The sequence below is a fragment of the Podarcis vaucheri genome, assembly GCF_965113315.1.
Source record: "Podarcis vaucheri genome assembly, chromosome: 6".
Taxonomy (NCBI): domain Eukaryota; kingdom Metazoa; phylum Chordata; class Lepidosauria; order Squamata; family Lacertidae; genus Podarcis; species Podarcis vaucheri.
In genome coordinates this window covers 40,149,253-40,169,829 of record NC_138764.1, presented here as the reverse complement: position 1 = coordinate 40,169,829, position 20,577 = coordinate 40,149,253, and the positions used below count along the sequence as shown (strand labels likewise).

Here is a 20,577-nt window from a genome sequence, read left to right as displayed (position 1 = left end):
GTGCTGCATTATGAAAACAATGGGCCCTAGGTTAGGGTCTTGTCAGCCCATTCAATAATCTAACTGGAAGAAGAAGAAGAAGAAGAAGAAGAAGAAGAAGAAGAAGAAGAAGAAGAAGAAGAAGAAGAAGAAGAAGAAGCAGCAGCAGCAGCAGCTTTGATCTCAGTGATCAGAAAACAAATAAAGTACGCTGAGTGCAGGGCCATGTACAGATATTCTTGGGTGTTCTGCAAGCTTTTTGCAGATCTTTTTGCAGCTAAAAGGCCCTTAGCACATAGAAGTACTTTCTTGTGTAAACTGGGGCACATTTCCTCCCAGAACATAGCGCATTAGTGTGCATTGAAGGCCATTCCAAGTTTCAAGAGAAGCTTGTGGAGCAGCATGGAGAATTCTTTCAGGAAGTTTCTCTTTGTACATGTACTTAATGGCGGTATCTTAGATTCTAGCCATCATAAGCAACTTCTAACCCCTGCCATGTACTCTCTATATAGTATACAGTATAGCTCTCTAGTTTTCACAACCTCATTGTTTATTTTCACAACAGCCATTATCTAACCAGAATGCAGACCACATTTTGACTAGAAAATAAAAACCTCAGGGGACACTTATTAATGACAGCCAAGACAAAATACCTTTATAAATATATTATAAGGCACTTTAAAAAAACAAAAACAAAACAGACCCTGTCTTGGAATACTAAAATATGGTAAAAGATCTATTAAAGTGCATAAACAATCTGTTCGTCTTAAGTTACCATGGGAACTGGCAAGACAAAAAAAGAGAATTCTATATGCAAAGAACTATAGTTTGCCTTGGAGAAATTCTTCTTTTAATTTTACTTAGGCATCATAGTTTTGTGGGTTTCCTGCATTTGCATTTTTGTTTTTGCTCTTATTATTAATATTTATTTCATTTCTATACCGCTTTATAATGCTCTTAGGGCATTATAAAATGGAGTGCTGTGGTGGAGTATCTGCTGTTCAATAATGACATTTTCCATTTGAGAGTTTGTTAGCAAATAAAGCATCATGTGGAATGAGATCTGTGCTTGAAATTTAGAATGAGAGAGTACATACCAAAATAAGTTTTTTCTGGTGGTGTTTGAGGTGATATCTTTACAGCATTGTTAACATCACTTAGTACCCTTCCTACATGGTTGTCTCCTGCACTTCATTGGTGCAGTAATGAATTGATGTTCTGATTCTGTGCATAGACACATAGATAGTTCCCACATCATCACCTCCCTCTGCAAGAGAGCTACTGACACCTTGCATGAGATGCACATGCATGACCCAAGCAATCCAGCATGATAAAGTGTGTTCTCCAATAAATGAGAGTGCAAGTTGCGGTGTGGGCCGCCCGGCCAGCCCTATTGTCGCCAGACAGGTTAATAGTTGTTGCCTGGCATTTTGATTGGATAACCGGGTTGCTGGGGCAAATTGTATGTTGCAAATTGGGTGGGACCATAGTCTTTAAATATTGGGGCACTCTGGTTTCTCTTTCTCTTTGCAGAGTGCATCGGATCACCCGCCCGCCCTCTTTTCTGGTTGACCTTGCTTTGCCTGTCATGGGGTCGTCTGCCTTGGTGCAGGGGCCTAGTAGGAATTTTGCCATTTGGTGATTGGCTGTGCCATTTGGTTTTTGCCTACTACTCAGCAATTCGTCACAACTTGTAAGGTTGCGGTTAGGCATTGGTTATAATATGCTGGTGGTGGAGGGGTCAGGATAGGCTGTGCCTGCCCCTCCTATTGCGCTGAAGGGAATTCTGTTAAAGGAATCCTGGGGCTTGCCACGATTTCGTCCAATCCCTGTCATGGGACCAGGGCCGGCAAGCCTTCGGGGAGCTGCTGGGGTGAGCGGCGTGGGTCCGACGCTTAGCTCAAATGACCCCCAAGTTTGACTTTCCCTTCTACTGGCTACCGATCAGACCTCGGGATGTCAGTTCTGTCCCAGGCGGGGGGACAGATAGTCATAACCAATGTCTAAACAACCACTCACTGATTTTGTATTTTAATAAAGTTGTGGCCAAAATAGTGCCCCAAAACCAAAACTAAAATTACGTCTTATGTGTGAAGTTATTTGAGGGGTGGCCTGGGGACCTACACACGCAACATATAAAGTTACTGGTGTGATGTAGGCTCTGCACACACGACACATTTAAAGCACAGTTGAAGCACTTTCCCCCTTCAAAGAATTCTGGGTACTGTAGTTTACCTCTCACAGAGTTATAATTTCTTGAAATTCTTAGCTAACCACAGTCCTCATAATTCTTTGAGGGCGGAAATGTGTACACAGCTATGAAGGAGCAACTTGAACTACCTTTATGTCATGGTTTCTGTGGCAAAGCTGTTACTCCATATGACTCAGTTTCTGAATTAGGTCTGAAACAGAGGTTAGGGATCTTGAAGAGGAATAGCAGGAATTAAACAGTGATAGGGCAGAGAGCCAGGGGAATAATATAGAAAGGGTAACAGAGAATGAGAAGCAGTCAGTGGGCTATGCTGGTGTTTGGTTGGTTGGTTGGTTGGTTGGTTGGTTGTTGATGTACCCATTTCTACAGGATCTTCTGCTTTTGAAAAATCCTATTATCTTATTTTTATTTTATTTTGAGCATGCAAATAAAAACCACTTTTATTCTATCATGGAACTCAAGGCAGCTCTAATGGTTTCCCATCCAGACAGTGACTAGACCTAGGCTTTTATAGTTGTGGTGCCTGTATCAGGACCGTCATCCTATGGTCAAATAAAATGTATTCAGATGGCAAGATGAAACCATTGTTTTAATCCAAAGTTATCTGTAGAATTAGAGGTGGTTGTTAGGTATTCAACACAGATTTTTTTGTATCCTTCAAATGACACAATTATTGAGCTCAGAAGCATAATAAAATCTCTGCCTGAGGCAGACCTCCAGCTATTTCTAGAACTACTAGCAACTAAATTCAAGCAGCTTTTCACTGTTTTGAAGTCAAATGCCCATGAACCTATGGTCAGATTTGCTCTCAATGTAACAAAAACACATAGCAATGGGATACTAAATACAGATCTGTAAACAGCAGACTAAAAGTAATGGATAAGTTGAATGACAGAGAAAGGAAGCTATAAAACAGAGGAGGTGATGACTGAGAAGGTTAGGTTCAGAGAGAAGCCACTATTTTATTCTTTTCCAACTGAATAATGGAGCTCCCTCCATTATTCAGTTGGAAAAGAATAAAATAGTGGCTTCTCTCTGAACCTAACCTTCTCAGTCATCACCTCCTCTGTTTTATAGCTTCCTTTCTCTGTCATTCAACTTATCCATTACTTTTAGTCTGCTGTTTACAGATCTGTATTTAGTATCCCATTGCTATGTGTTTTTGTTACAATGAGAGCAAATCTTGCGTGCCTGAAAAATAGATTGGCGAGGACTGCCCTCATTGTCTGCTCTCATGAACCTTCATACCTAAATTTGAAAGGTGTATGCAAAAGTGAAAGTTAGAATAATGGACATTTATTTGCTAATGCTTAATACCTCTGTTCAAAACAGATCCATACAAGTTTTCTGCAAACATTGCATTTGTTTTGTGAATTTGGTTATGAGTCACACAAATCACCACTATTGACCCCTCGGAGTCCCTTCCAATTCTACAATTCTATGAAACCAGCTACAACGTCTGAGTGGTTGTATTTCATCTCACCGCAACATGTATGACTTGCTCTCAGTGTCTGGTTACAATAAAAGGCAACTCAAATTTCATGCAGCAGTTTAAAAAGGGCAGTGCTATAAGGTATTTATTGTTTGTAAAACAAAAGGGCTGGTTTATGGCCAAAAGAAAAATAGATTACTGAAGCTTAAAATTTATTTTAGCTTGCCAACAGTTCTTCTGCCATCCTCATCATCAGCATAGCTGCAAAGACAGAATCATATCTATGCTGCTTTTGAAATTGTACATTTTACTATATACTTTTTTAAAAACAAGGTCAGCTAAAGCTCTTTCTTCACACTTAATTTTTAATTTCTCTCCCTCTTTCTCTTTCCTTCCCTCAAGTGTAAGCCTGAGGACAAGGCCTGTGTCTTTTTATCTTATGTACATTCTTTGTTTTTGTACGTGCTTTAGAATAATAGAAATAATAGAATTACTAGTAAATCAAGCCTAGCAGTAAGTATAGACAGAACTATTCTTTCATGGACGCAGTGCTTCAGCTGTTGGAGGAGAAAGTGCTCTGACTATGCTATTTTCAATAGCATGTTATCTATTAGTCACATTAAGGAACAATCATCAAGTTTTTTATAAGCAATTAGAAAGAGAGCTTGCATGAGAACAGTGAGAGCATGATACGTTAATTGCCCTTGCTTCTGTGATTTATACAGAGTTATGTTTCTTTCACAGCTTTCCTGTTCAAAATTAGAATCATTGGTAGTACCAGGTTTTTATGTCTACCTTCAAAAGAAAAACATCTACGGTCACAACATTAGGGGGAAACTATGGGCCATATTCAACTTAATCTTTGTACTAGAGGAACCCAATGCAATGAGGCCTGCTATCTCCTTGGGCTGCATGCCCCCCCCCTGTCCTCCCCAGTTCTCCTGGCTGTCAGGAGAAACCCCCTACCCAAACAGCAGGTGGGGAGGGGGTGGGATAGAGGGAAGCTTGCACTGATTGAGCAATCTCCTTAGCACTTTGTTGAGTACATCCCCATGCATTCCACTTCAAAGTGTCAGCTGGAGTTCATAAAAAATACAAACACAACTGAACAGATACAATTATCATATTGAAAACTATACAAATTAAGACTTGGAGAGCACCATAGTCACCCTTATTTTAATGTCAGCGCCTAGAAATTTTGCAGGCTTCATTGGTAGTGCCTGATTGTTTCGGTGTGCAAGGAGAAAAGTCACTTAGAAGTCAGGTGTTTGTTTTGGATGAGCTGATAATAATGATGTTAGCTATTTTATGCACATGGTTCCATATCCAAGTAGCTGTTTTAGCAAAAGAGCAGTGCATGAAGCAGTGTTTCAGTATTTCCACCTGCACACAAACAAACACAATTTTGGAATGGAATTCTCTTAAAATGCTGAAGGCAGTACACTCAATCGTCTGTATTTTAGAATGGTTAGATTTTGTGGATTCAGTACCATTGTATCAGGAAGACAAGGTCAGAAACTACCATACCAGGGACCTAAGTTTCTTAGCGCAGAGAGATTGTTTAGTATCAAATAGGTGCAGCCTCAATAGATTCCTTGCTTTGCTAACACCTAGACTCAGTAACGGTTGTGATGAAAAGTCAGAAAAACATTGCCTTAGACTTAATGGCTTTCTCTCAGCTTCTCTCATGTAAATCAATTATAACTTAGGGAAACTAGACAAAAGGGGATAAATTCAACTGAAGCCAATATTTAAATATTCTGAAATATTTGAGCCTGTGTGAAAATAGAGAGATAACCAGTTTCTGCTAAAAATCAGCTTTTGAAACACATCCTGGTATAGAAAAAAGGGTCTAAAGTATTTAAGAATCTAGTTTCAAGCACTGCAGGTATAACATTTTAACCTTTTGTTCAGAAAAATACATTAGAATTGTGATATTCTGCGTAGCTTTTTTTACCACATATTCCTGTTGAGCTAACCATGCTCGATATGACTGAAAAACTATGCAAAAGTATTTGAAGACACTAGGTGGTATAAGACAAAGCCATATTCAGAGACAACCCTTTGGTATTAATGAACTTAGGTTAGTCACAACTAACGTAAGTCCATTGACTTCAGGGGGTCTGCTCTGCATATAACCTAGCCACATGCCACCCTCTAACTTGTTTAATTACCTTTTCCTCCCAATTCTGTTTTATTTGAGAGGCAGGGAGTGACATATAGAGAACTTTGAGTTTTACAGTACTTCACCTCAAGGCTTGTTTTTGACAGTATTCAGAAATGCTGCCAACAATTTTCCAGGGCCTGCTTTTATCTGGGACCGAACACCATCATCTGCGTACAGTACAGCAGAAACATTTTTTGTGACTGACTTGGGCACATGATTACAGGAGATGATAAAATTTCAACAGTGTTGTTGACATACAGATTGAACAGGATAGGTGCTTGTGCAGCCTTGATGAAACCCTTTTGAGGATGGCAGAGAAGCTATAAGATACCTCTCTGACGTACTTTATACCTTCAGCCAGATATTATTATATTAAAAAAATAATTATAAGATGAGTATTTTACCTAACAACAGCAGAGTCCTATCTCAGCTTTCATAGTTCATATATAGAATTTATTTTTAACCGTTCAGTTTAAATCAGTTTCTTTGATTCACAAAACCTCTGGGCAGTCCTTTGTGGTTTTGCCAGATTAATTGCTTCCACACAGAAATTGTCAAGAGAAGAACATCACAAGATAACCTGGCCTTTAGTTCTTAGAGGTCCAGAGGGGAAAGTTAGTCCGTGAACTCCAGTTGATAATGTTCAAATTGGTTGATACATTTTTAAAGAATAGTGCTGCTTTCAACTTCATAATACGGGCGTTGCTGCTCCATGCAGCATGGTTGACCTAGAAACAGCCTTTTTTGCACTTTTTTGTGGGATGCTAATCATTACGCACACTGACTGCCTCAGTGCCACTCAACTGCACTGTAATAGACATGCTGGAATTTCTGACACGACGCACGTTGCAGTCATGCTCTGCAGCAATAAATAAGTATACTCAGCAGACGTTCATTTGAAGGTGCTGTCTCTAAAAGCAAATATAGGACAGTGGAGTGGGATTAGCATTGTGGCCAATATGTTAAAAGGGTCTTTACTATTGATAAGAATAGATAATAGATGCTGATGCATGAAGATGTAAACCATAAATAACATTTTCCAATATGTTATTTGACAGGCATTTGACCAGTCATGCCTTTCTGGACCCGAGAATATGGGAGGTGAGTTTTACCAGCTATCCTCTAGACTACTGTAATAAATGTTGGTAGAATGTTCCCCGCGTCTGTAAGCCACAATTTATGAGAAATTTAGGCTACATTGGAAGATTGCACACTGCAGCTTCCACACTTCAGCATAATTATATTGTATTGTGGAAATTGGATGACTGTATTTATGGGGGGGGGGTTAAGATACTGTATATGTTTTAATGTATTAATCCATTGATTGTTGATGTATTATCAGACAATGTCGCCCTGAGTTTCCTCAGGAGGAAGGGCAGTATATAAATATATATATATATAAAATTGAGACAATATAATATGAGCACACACATAGCAACCTGTAGAGCACACTGTTACATCAGAATTCTCCAGCGTTAATACCAAGAGGTCCGTAAAGGTCAGAGTTGTGGGTGTCAGGATATGCACCTGTTGATGCCCAGTAGGAGTTCCTAATTCGGCTTAAGAAATTAAGGGTAAGATCTTGGTTCCATTCGAGCCTTTGAGGCTGGTTATGTTATAGTAAGTCCCTCTTCATGTATGCATAGGGTTAAGGTTTCTTCTGAACAGCTGTGGTTGTGCCTTTGCTTGAGTAAAGAATGAGCTGCTGTTCAAGAAAAGAAAAGGCTGTTGTGTATAGATCTCTTTCGATACACTTGTCTGGAATGCAGCTAGTGACCAGTGAAGTCTGGATGTCAGACTGAACTTAAACCAAAAGCACCACCCCCCCCCCCGCAAACACACACAATACACAAATGTGACCAAATGAATATGAACTCTGACAAATGTAAACAAAGCTTTTTTAAAAGGGAGGCACACACTACGAACTATTCTTAACTCAAGAACACTTTATTCATGGATGGCCATTTTTCATTTTAATATTTTGTGCACACACAAAAGAGCTGTGAGTGTTCTCATGCATTAAATATGTATTTTATCACAGCTACAGTAACAGCGACAAAACTATGACTGTGAACTGTTCCTTCAATAAAAGAAATTTCTAGTTAGAAATTCAAGCTTGGTGTTTTGTTTTTTTAAAAAATTTTTTAGCTGCATTTGTATATTCACTTGTCTGTGAATAGTTCCCATTCAATTCAATGTTTCTGAGTAAGCATAATCTTATTATAAAGTGTGATAGATAAGCATAAACATATTGTTAAGTGTGTTATAATTATACACAGTTTTATACGTAGCGACACTTATTGCTAGAAGTCTTTTCCATTCTTTCCCACTTAATTTAGGTTTTACGGAAGACCTGAAGAAATCAAAAATAATTTTTGTAATAGGTAAGTAGGAACTTCATACACCACTCTCCCATAGGCAGCTAGCATTTCTGTATACAAATGCCCACTACCACATTAAAAATTCTTCTGGCAGGTACCACGAAATTATAGGTCTACAGCTAGTTTAGATAACTAGGCATTTCCAAATGCTGGACTGTTTAGTGGTGGCAGCCCCCACCCTCTCCTGTCTGGGGGCAATACTTACATCATATGGTAGATGGATGAAACAAACTGCATCTGTTAGGGAATCGTATACATAATTTCTGAAAGGGGACCGTTAATTACATCATAAAGCACATGGCTGAAACTTGTGTCATAACAATTTCCAGTGCTTTTTCTAGAAAAAGAGGTGCTGGAACTCACCACTAACTCCTCCATTGTTCTCTTATAATGACAGTAGCACCCATCTGAGATGTGTCGGAACTAAGTTCTGGCTGGAAAAAAATCCCTGGCAATTTTCATTGTACTACATTTGTGGGAGATGATGGGTGGCTTGAGGATGAAGCATGAGAAGGAAACAGAGAGCTTATGCAGGGGTTTTCGGGAGGTTGTATATAATTAACCCCCCCCAAAAAAAGTTTCCATAACTGATTTAAAAAATGAACGTAATAGTATTGCTTTCTAAAGCCAAAAGTTAATTGTTTACTCTGAGTTTATTGCTAAGGTGGTTGATAATTTCAGAAGTGATTGTTAGTAATGATAATGGAAATTGTCATGGCTTGCACCACCTTAAACAGTCCGATTTAGGATTGGCCCCATATAAGACAACCAGATTAGCTCTTTTACAATGCAGGAAGAGGGTATCTTGAATTAGAACCAACCATCTCTCTGAACTGTTTACACTGTGAGCAGCTTGACTACTCTAGGTTAAATTTACAGGAGAATTGTGATCATGTTGTGTCATTCCATAAATAGAGCATAGCTATTTGTTTATTTCATAAAATTTATACAATGCTTGATTGTAAAAAAAACAACAACCCTCAAAGTGCTTATGAAGAAAGAGTTATTAGTAGGTATTTCGATCAGTTCCCCCCTCCCCCCAACCAAGGCTGGCTATACGTTATGTTGCTTTTTAACATTCCACATTTTTTAAAAGACAAAATCCAGACAGATTGTCTGTGAATCATAAAAGTAAATATAACTTCATAATTTTTCTGTGTGAGATACAAGAGTGAGATGCTCCACATGGTAGTTGTTTTATAGCTAATAGTAATAGTAATTTATTATTTGTACCCCGCCCATCTGGCTGGGTTTCCCCAGCCACTCTGGGCGGATGCCAACAAAGATTAAAAATACATTAAAATGTCACACATTAAAAACTTCCCTGAACAGGGCTGCCTTCAGATGTCTTCTAAATGTCAGGTAGTTGTTTATCTTTTTGACATCTGATGGGAGGGCGTTCCACAGGGCGGGAGCCACTGCCAGAAGGCCCTCAGCACTGGACCTCAGTGTCTGGGCAGAATGATGGGGGTGGAGACGCTCCTTCAGGTATACTGGACCAAGGCCCTTTAGGGCTTTAAAGGTCAACCCCAACACTTTGAATTGTGCTCAGAAACGTATTGGGAGCCAATGTAGGTCTTTCAGGACCAGTGTTATATGGTCTCGGTGGCCATGAATAGGCAATGAACTTAGAACCAGACCCCAAAGTTTTGTTTTGCTATAACGAATAGTTAGTATATTAGTATATTAGAGCCAGAGAATGAGGTCCAGTTCACACATGCATATGTATCTCCTGATTATTCAACATTGGATTGTTACCTGATGTGGGAGATTGATATCATAACTATTTCCGTGGTGTTTGTTCTGCTTGCACAAATATGGTAACTGTCACTGGATGCTTCAGTCATCACAACAGGCCTGCGACTCTGGTTGCTGTTAGAGAAAATGTCAAGATGGGCTTGCTTTGGTTGGAGAAAGCATGATTCAGAACCTAACCTGCTTCTTTCTCAAAAGGCACCATGTGGCATTCATGCTAAAACTCTCAACTATTTTTACTTTTTTTGGTCCTCACACAATTCCATGATGCATCGGGCATACAAAGTCCTGAAAAGATGGGGAAGTTGCTATGGCAATTGCCAACACATCGTAAAGGGGGTGGGAATATGCATCCTTTTCTTTGGAAAACACCTGAAATGCTGTAGTATGCAGTAGAAGAACGGTCCTGGCTTTGCAGCATGTTTTGTGTCTCAGAATGGAATGGGGGAGATGTTTCACTGGAACCATGTTTGCATTACTTGGACGAAAATAAACACACATCTTCAGCAAGTAACTCCAGAAATTTCACCAGTGAAATGTGATTCTGTCCCCTCCCCCTAGAAACTACCGCATTTTTCATCCCATAGGACGCTCCGCCCCATAGGACGCACCTAGTTTTTTTTGGGGGGGGAAATAAAGGAACAAATTTTTTCCTTTATTTCCCCCCCAAAACCAGGTCGGGGAACAACGGTATGGCGGTGCTCTGCCTCCCCGCTGTCCCCTGAGCTTGTGGGGCTGGCCGATGTCTGCCCGGTGCGTGGGGCGCTCTGCTTCAGGGCGCCCCGCATGCCGGGCGGCAGGCTGCTATCCGCAGCGCGGGGAGTTCCCGCAGGGCTCCCCACGCTGCAGATGTCTGCCGGGCGCGAGGCTGCTATCCGCAGCCTAGGGAGCCCTGCGGGAACTCCTGCGGGCTCCCCAGGCTTGCTGATAGCTTCCTGAAGCCTGGAGAGCGAGAGGGGTCGGTGCGCACTGACCCCTCTCGCTCTCCAAGCTTCAGCGAAAGCCTGCATTTGCCCCATAGGATGCACCCAGATTTTCCCTTCATTTTTGGAGGGGGAAAAGTGCGTCCTATAGGGCGAAAAATACGGTATGTTGCATTTCTGCTTTAACTGAACCAGACTTATTTCCTTCTGAGTGGACGTGCACTGTTATTCTGTGAGCAATTCTGGCATGCATCTCGTGTGACTGGCCATTTCTTTTAATATCCAGATATTTTAAATTGTTGTCTAGAGCAATCCAAATTCCAACCATCCACCACTAAGCTGGCATGGCTTTAGAGTGGCAGGGCCTCAGCCACATCTGCAGCCCTGCTCTGCCCAGCATCTGGAGTGCAAGGTGGGGGAACAGGCAGGTCACTGCACCAGCCCAGAGTTGGTGTAGTGATCAGCCTCAATGCCATCACAACTCATGATGGCAGCAGAGCTAGCCAGCAGCAGAGCATATAATAGCTGTCAACCTTCCCTTTTTTTGCGGGAAATTCCCTTATTCCAGTGCCGTTTCCCGCTGCTTCCTGCTGCTATCCCAGATTGTTAGATATCCCGTAGACTGTCCCCGGGACAGGTGAGGCTGCTGATCCCTTATTTTCAAGGCTGCTGATCCCTTATTTTCAAATCTGAAAGTTGACAGCTATGGAGCATATGCCCACGCTGCCCAGGGCGGGCATGCTCCCAAGGGGGGCAGGGCATGGAGGGTGCCCTCCCAGGCACCGCTCGGGTGCACGGAGCAGCGCATGTGCCCTGCAGCCAGGAGCGGAGTGAGCCGGTGATGGCAGATATTTGGCGTACCGCCCGCCTGCAACTCCCAAGTCTCCCTTGAGCTGTCAAAACGAATGGGGGGATGCCGCCAGCAAAGCGGCGCAGCTCCCTGCCTTTCCCCAGTGGCTCGGGGTAGGCTTGGGAGTCATGGCCAGGTGGCGTGCCAAATGTCAGCCCCCCTCAGCGAAGACACCTGGGGAGGTGTCTCCCCACCGCCCACCATCCTCCGCCCCTGGGGCTTGCTAGATCCCAGGCTGTCTTGGCCTTGTCCCCACCCATGGCTGGAAGAGAGACACCTCTGCTCAACTGAACATACTGTTGCCCAAAATATTGTTTTGTAAAATATTAAACTGCAACAGTAGCTATTTTGGCACATGGGCCATTTGAAGCTACCAGAACTCTTTGCTATGGTGACAGGTCCTGGGAATGCTGATGGCATGTGTTGCCATAGCAACTCACCAACTTGTTTCTGTCAACCACATTTTCAGAATGTTCTAGAATCAGCTTAGAATTAAAGTTCTGCTTTTTTGCCTCCCTAGTCAATCCTTGCTGGTCAATTCTGGCCATTTCTCTTTGTTCCTGGTCTTGTGCATAGTTTCACATATCATAATGCACTGGCAAAATTGTAGAGCCAGTGCGGTATACTGGTTAGACAGAGTATTAGGTTGGGATCCCTGCACAGCTTCTTGGGGCAGTCACAGTTGAACTTCCCTTATTATTTATTTAGAAATGTTAACGTCTCCCTCTTCCACTGTTAAGCCTTTAATGCAGCTTACTGTATTGAAAGAACAATATAAAGATAAAAATCCCAATGAAACTCAAGTAGAATAGTACAAGAAAAGAAAGGAGAAAAGATATTTCAGGGAATGCTTAGGCAAATAAAGCAGTTATAAATTGGCAAAGCTGGTGCTGTGCAGACAGGATGCTACCACAAAAAATCCCTGTCACCCATTCCTCCCCATCGCATGCCCAAGCAGTAAAGGACGTGGCTGTTTGAGCCAAGATATCAGAAGCTAGTCTCAACAAATAGCTAGGTTTGTACAAGAGAAAGTTGTCCTTCATAAATTCTGATCTGAAGCCATTTAGAGCTTTATAGGGCAAAACCAGCATTTTCAGTGGTTTCCAAAAACCCCCAAAAAACTAGAAGGCAATGGTGTGTTTTTTTTAAATGCACATTTAAATTTAAGATAAAAGAGTTGAGCAAATGATTTCATAATGAGATGCTACTTTAGGAAGAAGTTTTAAAACTAAACTGATAAATATTCTTTCCCCCTTCTGGATGTTAAGGGAGAGATGGGCTAATTAAAAGATTTGGCAGTAATTAACTGAAAATGCAGTCTAGGAGCCAAATAAATTAGGCAGCTGTCCTGCTATTCCAGTCTAAGAACCCAGTGTAAAACTTGAAGCTGGAAGCGCAAATATAAGAGAGCCAATTATAACAGGCACATATGTTTACGCACACAAATCCAAATGTTCAAAGCTTGTGTATTTTCCCCTACCGTTTTTTGTTAAAGCCCGCACCAGAAAAGAGGAGTCGATTTCCCTCCCACTTATGCCTCTTTCCCCAGTCAGCCGAGAATGCCTGAGCATCACAAACTGCAAGCCAAAACAGAACAAACGCCTAAATTGGCATCCAAGCATGGTGGCTGTTGAGCTGCTATCCCAATCCCAATCTCAGCGTGTATGTAGGCGCAACTTCATTCCCAGAAATGCAGTGCAGATAGACCACATCTGTGCTTGGATATGTGTGCTGTTAATCTTGTGTGCTGGGCTGGGAAAGGATTTGCCTTCACAGTTTAAAAAGTATCCTACTTTAGGTGTTGGGCTCAGAAAATACCTGCCTGCAAAAGGGCACACATTCCCAGAAGCCAGTCCTCACTCTGCAGTCCTTTAAACTGCTGAGGTGCAGTTCCCCCTCCCAGTGTCTCAGAGAACATTAATCTCGGGATGGGGCAGAATTGACCTGTGGGAATGTGTGCCCCCCCTCTGGTAGCTGCATATTGTTCTGTGTAAATATTTTCAGTGTAGTGCAAAGGCAAGAAGCAGCAGATCCTGTCAGTTTTGAGGGCCAGAGCTCCCCCCTACGTGGTTCAGGAGTCCTTCACATCTAGGGATTACCCATGTTTTATGCGCTAGTTGCATATGCACACGGAGCATTCGCTTTACAAATATCAGTGGGACCATCTATTACTAAAATTATTCCAATATAATTAGAAAGTTATTGAAACCAAAAGAGCAGATCTTAATATAGGGGCTGTAAAGGACAGAATATATGTCGTTTTCACAGAATGCTAATAATTCACGTGAGTCATGAAAGGATCTGGGGTTCTTTGAAAGCTTTTTCTGGATGATCAAAAGTTATCTGTGCTTTCTTTCTTTCTCTTTCTGAAAGCATTTCCAGCGAGAAATTAATTGAGATGCTGTTGAACCAAAGGGAAGATTAGTGAAAGAAACTTTTAAAGCAGCCCACAAAGTCATCGGAAATATTTTTTCTTTAAAACCTGAACTGGGCTGTCTGTCAAGACAAGCTTGCTCTTTGTTTGAAAGAACAGGCTGTTTTGAGATGGGTTTGTTCGGAAAATATTTCTTTCCTTCTGCTGCTGCTTTCCTATCTCTTAATGATCAGGAGCCTGAATCAAGGAGTCAATAGTGATTCACTCTCAGCTGTTCCGCTTGGCAACCATCCCATTATGGACCAGCCACACAAACTCAGCACCTTGCCAAGGAGGATATGCATAACTCTTGTCATTTTATGCATTGCGGCTTTGCCTGCTCCCAACACAGAATCCCATAGTAAATCATTATAACAGCGTGCATAGCCTCCTAGCAGAAGATTTCTGGAGAGTGTTGGGTGATGTTTTAGTAGTGTCAGTACAATCCAAAGATCTGCTCTTGGGCATTTATTTATTTGAACCTTGGAAAGATTGCATTCCCAATTATAACTCCATAATTGGGTTTATATGCTGGATGCTCAGTATTTTTAAGAAAGAAAATCTATTATCTTAGTTATAAAGTGCAAGGATTAAACATTTGTACTGCAATGAGAGCCTGTTAATACTGCACATGGGTTCACCGACTGCCTGTTGCTTCCTTTCTGGTACCTAAAGCACAAGGGCATATTATTAGGAAAATCAATTTTGATTGCTGTGCTCTGTGTAGATGCTTTTATTGTGATTTTCCCTTTCTTGTGTGAAAGGGGCCTCAGATTTCTAGCACAGATGGGTAATGAATAAATAGAGCATCATTTACCATAGTTAACTGAGCTACCGGAAAGCTATCCCTGTTTGCAATGCAGAGTAGGTTTTCCTGGGTGCATATTTTCATGTTTGCCTTATTGATCACATGCATATGTTGGATGGTCTTGGGTCTAAAGCAGAGGACTGGGATTTAGCCTTCAGGGTTTTCTTGACCCATGACCTACTGCAACTGCATGTTACAAACACTCGGCAGCACTTTTCCCACCACACAAACCAGCTTCTTGTTATGAAGCAGTGAGGTGGCTTAGGGGAAGGGGTTGCTTAAATATTTCTTCACTCACTGCTTCTCCACACCAGGTCAGAGCCATCCATGAGGATATAACAGAATAGCACCACTTAATCACTCCTTTAATAAAAGTATCACTAGGATGTTGATATAAGCAGGTATGCTTCTAATGGCTCTGTATCATAAATCAGAGCCAAGGTTCAATCTAGACTACCTATGTGCCGCAGAAGGGAAGATAAGCAGAGGCTACAGAGTTTATGATAGGTGGACAAAACCTCTCCTCCGCTTTGCTTTGGAGAACAGCCAGAGCACGATTAACAATATTTGCAAACCCTGAAACACCTTTTATGTCTGTGGACTGGCTTTTGCTGCGTGGGTGGGAAGCTGCTATAGAAGAGTGGGAAGATTCACTAACTAATTCATTAATGTCACTTGAACCTAAAAGACCCCCCAGGGTTTCTTACAACAACTAGAACACACTTCAGTAGAAATATCAATATAATACTATTAAAAAAGAGAGTTTATGGAGCAATCTTAACTCTGTGCCTGGGGAACAGCCACTGCTGTATCCAAAGTCCTGCCAACTAGGAGGAAAAGGTGGAATTTATTTGTTGCACCAGTTTCAGGCTTGGACAGCTGAGGGGCATGAATCAGGTCCCTTACCTGAGAATGGGGCAGCATAAAGGATCTAGAAGATCCCTGGCTGGCCCATCTCTGCTTCTGCCAGTGGGAAGACCCCTGGGTAGAGGTCAGTTCTGCAGTGCAGCAGAGCCTCCCCACCCCCCAGTAGCTGTCAGAGAGGTGCCCGCCTTTCCTTCTCCCCCACCCAGCCATCAACATCCAAGGGTTGGGATGGCTCCCCTAATAACCAGTTTAAGCCTCGTTTATGGATATGATTTTTCCCCCACAGCAAAGAGGCTCAAATTAAGCATTAACTCATCAAAACCTACAACATTCAATACAGTACAAAACACATCAAACAAATTCAAATAGGACAAAATAATCAGTTCAGCAAGCATCAGATAAATTCAGTTACTATAATGAAATTATATATAGTATAACAAGAACAGAGCTTAATCAAAATTAACAGGCAATAGTCTAATCCATACTATTGGTAGTAGCCTTGCTGCACTCCAAGAGACTGGAGCAGCCTTATTTATATAAAGTTCAGAGTACAAGGAAAATGCTCAGCATCCCAGGTGTTCTGGCTGCTAGTTTTGCTCTTACAAGACAACATGACTGAGTCTCAGCTACTTAGCTTGTATATGAAGCAAGATAAAGGTAAAGGTAAAGGTACCCCTGCCCGAACGGGCCAGTCTTGACAGACTCTGGGGTTTGTGCGCCCATCTCACATCTAGAGGCCGGGGGCCAGAGCTGTCCGGAGACACTTCCGGGTCACGTGGCCAGCATGACAACGCTGCATCTGGCGAGCCAGCGCAGCACACGGAACGCCGTTTACCTTCCCGCTGGTAAGCGGTACCTATTTATCTACTTGCACCCGGGGGTGCTTTCGAACTGCTAGGTTGGCAGGCGCTGGGACCGAGCAGCGGGAGCGCGCCCCGCCGCGGGGATTCGAACCGCCGACCTTTCGATCGGCAAGCCCTAGGCGCTGAGGCTTTTACCCACAGCGCCACCCGCGTAAAAGCAAGATAGTGAGGCATTAATTGTTGGTGTATTTTATTTCCCTAGTGGCCCATTGTAATCTTACCTCCATTTATCACAAATGGCCCTCACCAAATGAGCTGCTCTGACTGGGCCCAGAGCTAGGATCCACTCATAGTCTACCTTGTGAAAAAAATGTGTTAAGCCATCCTCCAAAGTTATCACATGCATCACAGGAGGACAGCTTCCTTAACACCCTTGCTCTGCATGTCAAAGCTTCAGTCAGCATCATGACAGCTTCTCAGCCAGCCCAGTCAACTCTTCTCCCTTTTCTTTGCAATTGTTTCTTTACAATTATTTCCTTGCAAAATAATAATAATATAGGAGAGAGCATACAACGTATCAAAAACCAATACGTTTCTGCTTCATCTTAAATGTTAATCTGTTGTCTATTTGATCTCAGTGTATCATTTCTCATCCTTCTTACTTCTATGCTCTCCTTCATTGTTGAACTAAATCCAAGGGTGCGTTGCAAAACGTATACCACAACAGCATAGTATTCTATTTATATTTCAGATTCAGGTGAATGTCATGACGAGTTTATTGGTTGGTGGTCATTATTCACACACTGCCTTAGGAAGGAAATGCCAAATCTGCAACAGATTTCCAGCTGAGTTAAACCTTCAGAGCAGATGTATGCTATTTATTATTTATGCTTTAGTAGCAGCTGGAGACTCTGTTGTGCCAGGCTTATTGCAAGAAGTTATTTTCCAAAGAGCTAAGTTGCAGACAACAGCTAGTCCCCAAGTCAGTATGCAAGGACTATGCTCACACAGCAGCATACCTGACAGGGACATCATACAAGGCCACCAGCAACCCATTGCTTTTGCATAGACATCTTTATTTCGGGTCTGCATTCCTGAAACTTGCAAAGGAACCAGGAGTGGTATCTGAATAATGTGTCCCATCAGTGCAAGGATTTACGCTTGCACAACTTTTGCCCAGTCTTGTCCCCCCTCCTGTGTATTTTCTAGGGGTTCCCCCATCTCAACTGGCCTTAAGAGTCTAAACCTATGCACACTTACTTTTTCTGGGTTCAGCTTTCTAGTGGGTACATGTAGCATTGCAGGCTTGATTTTTCTCTAAGTGGGATGGCAGCTCCAGTCCAAACAGGAAAGGAAAAAAAAACCCATAAAAGGGATCCCTGTGTCTACAGACTCCTTACCCTTAAAGTGGAGGGAAGCAGAAGATGCTGGCAAAACCGAATAGGTATAAGGAATGCATCAGTCCTGTCATGTGAGAACAGGATTCATCTCAGTCCTGCTGACCTTATTTTTAGTCAATTCATCCATCTTTGACCTCAAGCAATTCCAAGCAAGAGGGGGTGAAAAATTTTTAATAGAACATAGACCCAGTTTCAAATCCTCTTTTACTTATATTCTTGAAGAGGAGAAGGTATTCCATAACTGAAAAGTTGCATATGCTTTGCAGAAACAAGAAAGAAATGAGAAGGAAAGGTCAATTCCACAGCACTGACAGAGCTTTTGCGCTTTTTTAAATCACACTGTGGATAAGTATTTTGGGCTCTTTTCTAAGGTACAGGTTATTATTACTGTAAAGGAACTGGCAGAGGGAACAAAAAACATAAAATAATTCTGTCTATTAGATCTTGTTTCTTGATTATCAGGTTCCTCGTTTCCCAGAAGAGAAGAGGCAAGTTTTCACATCTAGTCTTTGTAACAAGACATGCAGTAGTAGCAATTAGCTGTCTCCTCTCTGCTGGTCTCCGTTTCTCATTTGGGCACTTGCAATTACTGGTTTTTTTATTACAATGCATCTGTCCAAGAGAGCAACGGGCACCAGCAGCCGCCCTATATAACCACCACATAGAGTCACAGTGACCATCATTTCTCAGCAAGTGACTAGTATTTATAGAAGTGTGTATGTGATTTATCACAAGTAAATGTATAAAAGACAGTAATCTCTCCTCTGCTGGAACATTGTAAAACTGACATATGCAATAATTTTGCTCATGGTGATTACTGAGTAGATGCGTTTCTCAAGAGACGAGAATGGAGGTACCATAGAGAGTCACATAAATCTGGCAGGGCTTTTTTTCCGCAGCTTGAATGAGCCCATGGTGACTGCCTGCCTCTGGGCCACCAGTCTCTTCTTCTGTCATCCATTCTGTTCATTGTTAAAATCCTAATTTCAAAATGGGTAGGAGGCCGGAGGAGCTGTCATAAGAATCATAGTCATTTGATTTATGTTCCACATTTTCCACAAACACATTGTGCTTACAAGAGATGCACAATAGCTAGAGTAAATACAAATTATGACGCAGTTTAAAGTTTGACGATTAGCAGTTTAGTTAAAACACATCAAAAGTCAGTTAACAACATCCAGTACTAAGAACACCAATGTTAAACCCACATTGTGGAATCCATTCAGCAGTTCATATGAAGAGAGCTAACAAAAGATTGGTGGCCCACATCATTCTAGTTGTAAAAAAGGATAAGTTAAAACTAACAAAACTGGACTGTCCTTAGCAGCAGCCTCCTCCCAAGCCAAGCACAACACCCTTTTTAAAAGCCCTATTTGTGTCTAGATGTGCACTCACACACATTCTCACTGGGTTGACAGTCAGTAATGCATGTCGTGTTTTTTTCCTTGTTGTCACTGCTCTGAACAGTGTATCAGGCTGTTTACTGGGACTCACCTGCAGCAGCAATACTTGACGCAGCTGATGGAAACAGTGATAGCGGCAGATTAGTATCAAAACTAAGGCAGCTTTGCAGATGGGTTTTAAAAGGTTACTATTATTTGGTGTCTGTCAACAGCCTGGGTGTGTTAAGGGTGAGATAGGGGAAGCAAGGGAAGAAAAACTATAGACTTGTCTCATTATCATCCAGTTTACAAAAGTACTTGCCTGTCAGCTATTCTTATTTCTTACAGTCAGGCAAGTGGCTGTTTACAAGCCTGCTCTAGGGACCTCTACTTAGATATTGTTTGGGGCACTGGTATAGTTTTTATTTTTTAAAAAAAGGTTGATGGGCTTTAGTGGTTCAGCAATTCAGGAGAGCTTTATTCCACCACTCCAAACGCCATTTTGCAGCACCTTGTTGTTTGCTGATCTGTCTCATGATGAATTGGGTTGATGTGTCTCAAATTTAAGAACTTGTGTTTGCTCACAAAGGAGGCCCAGGCTCTGGTAAAGGAACCCAGTGCGAGAAATTAGCACAGAAGTATGGATTTTTGCATCTGTCGACGGATGGTCTCATCCAACGTGAAATGTCATCATTATCAGAAAGGAGCAGGATCATCAGAGATAACCTGGAAAGCGGCAAACTTGTACCAGGGGTAAGCTGTGTTCCGGAGACGTGATGTGTCTGACAGAGAATCTGTGCATCACACAGACACAAAACCCAAAGAAGGAAAGAACATTTAGTGCAGTTATGACGGCCTACTGTTTGAAAGGATGTTAGGAATGGATTGTGCAGTGGGGCTGGGCCATTTACTTGACCTCCCTCTAAGACACAGAGACAGGGAGGAGCAGGGGCAATATAGTGACAATGCAAATGTACACTGGAACACTGGATTGGCACCACATTGACCTTGCTGCTGCCTTGCTTCTCCCCATCTTCATCTGACTGTGCAGTAGTGACTTGGCCAGAGGGAGATCAGGCAAGAGATTCAGCCCCACCACATTCTCTGCTACTGGAATAAGTCCTCTTTCCACAACACATTTCAGAAGATCATTTGTTACTAGCCAAAGATTCCTTTGGCACCCTAAAATTCAATTGCAGTATGGC

The 20,577-nt window shown here is 42.0% G+C and overlaps 1 protein-coding gene across 2 annotated transcripts in view; it reads left to right on the top strand.

Annotated features, from left to right (window-relative positions):
- AK5 (adenylate kinase 5) overlaps window positions 1-20,577 on the top strand; it is an 88,258-nt gene that overhangs the window by 61,148 nt on the left and 6,533 nt on the right. For both annotated transcript variants that reach the window (XM_082227285.1, XM_082227286.1), the window contains 3 exons: window positions 6,849-6,891; window positions 8,130-8,174; window positions 19,962-20,125. In XM_082227285.1, the coding sequence (XP_082083411.1) occupies window positions 6,849-6,891; window positions 8,130-8,174; window positions 19,962-20,125 (252 nt within the window). The remainder of the gene's footprint in view (window positions 1-6,848; window positions 6,892-8,129; window positions 8,175-19,961; window positions 20,126-20,577) is intronic.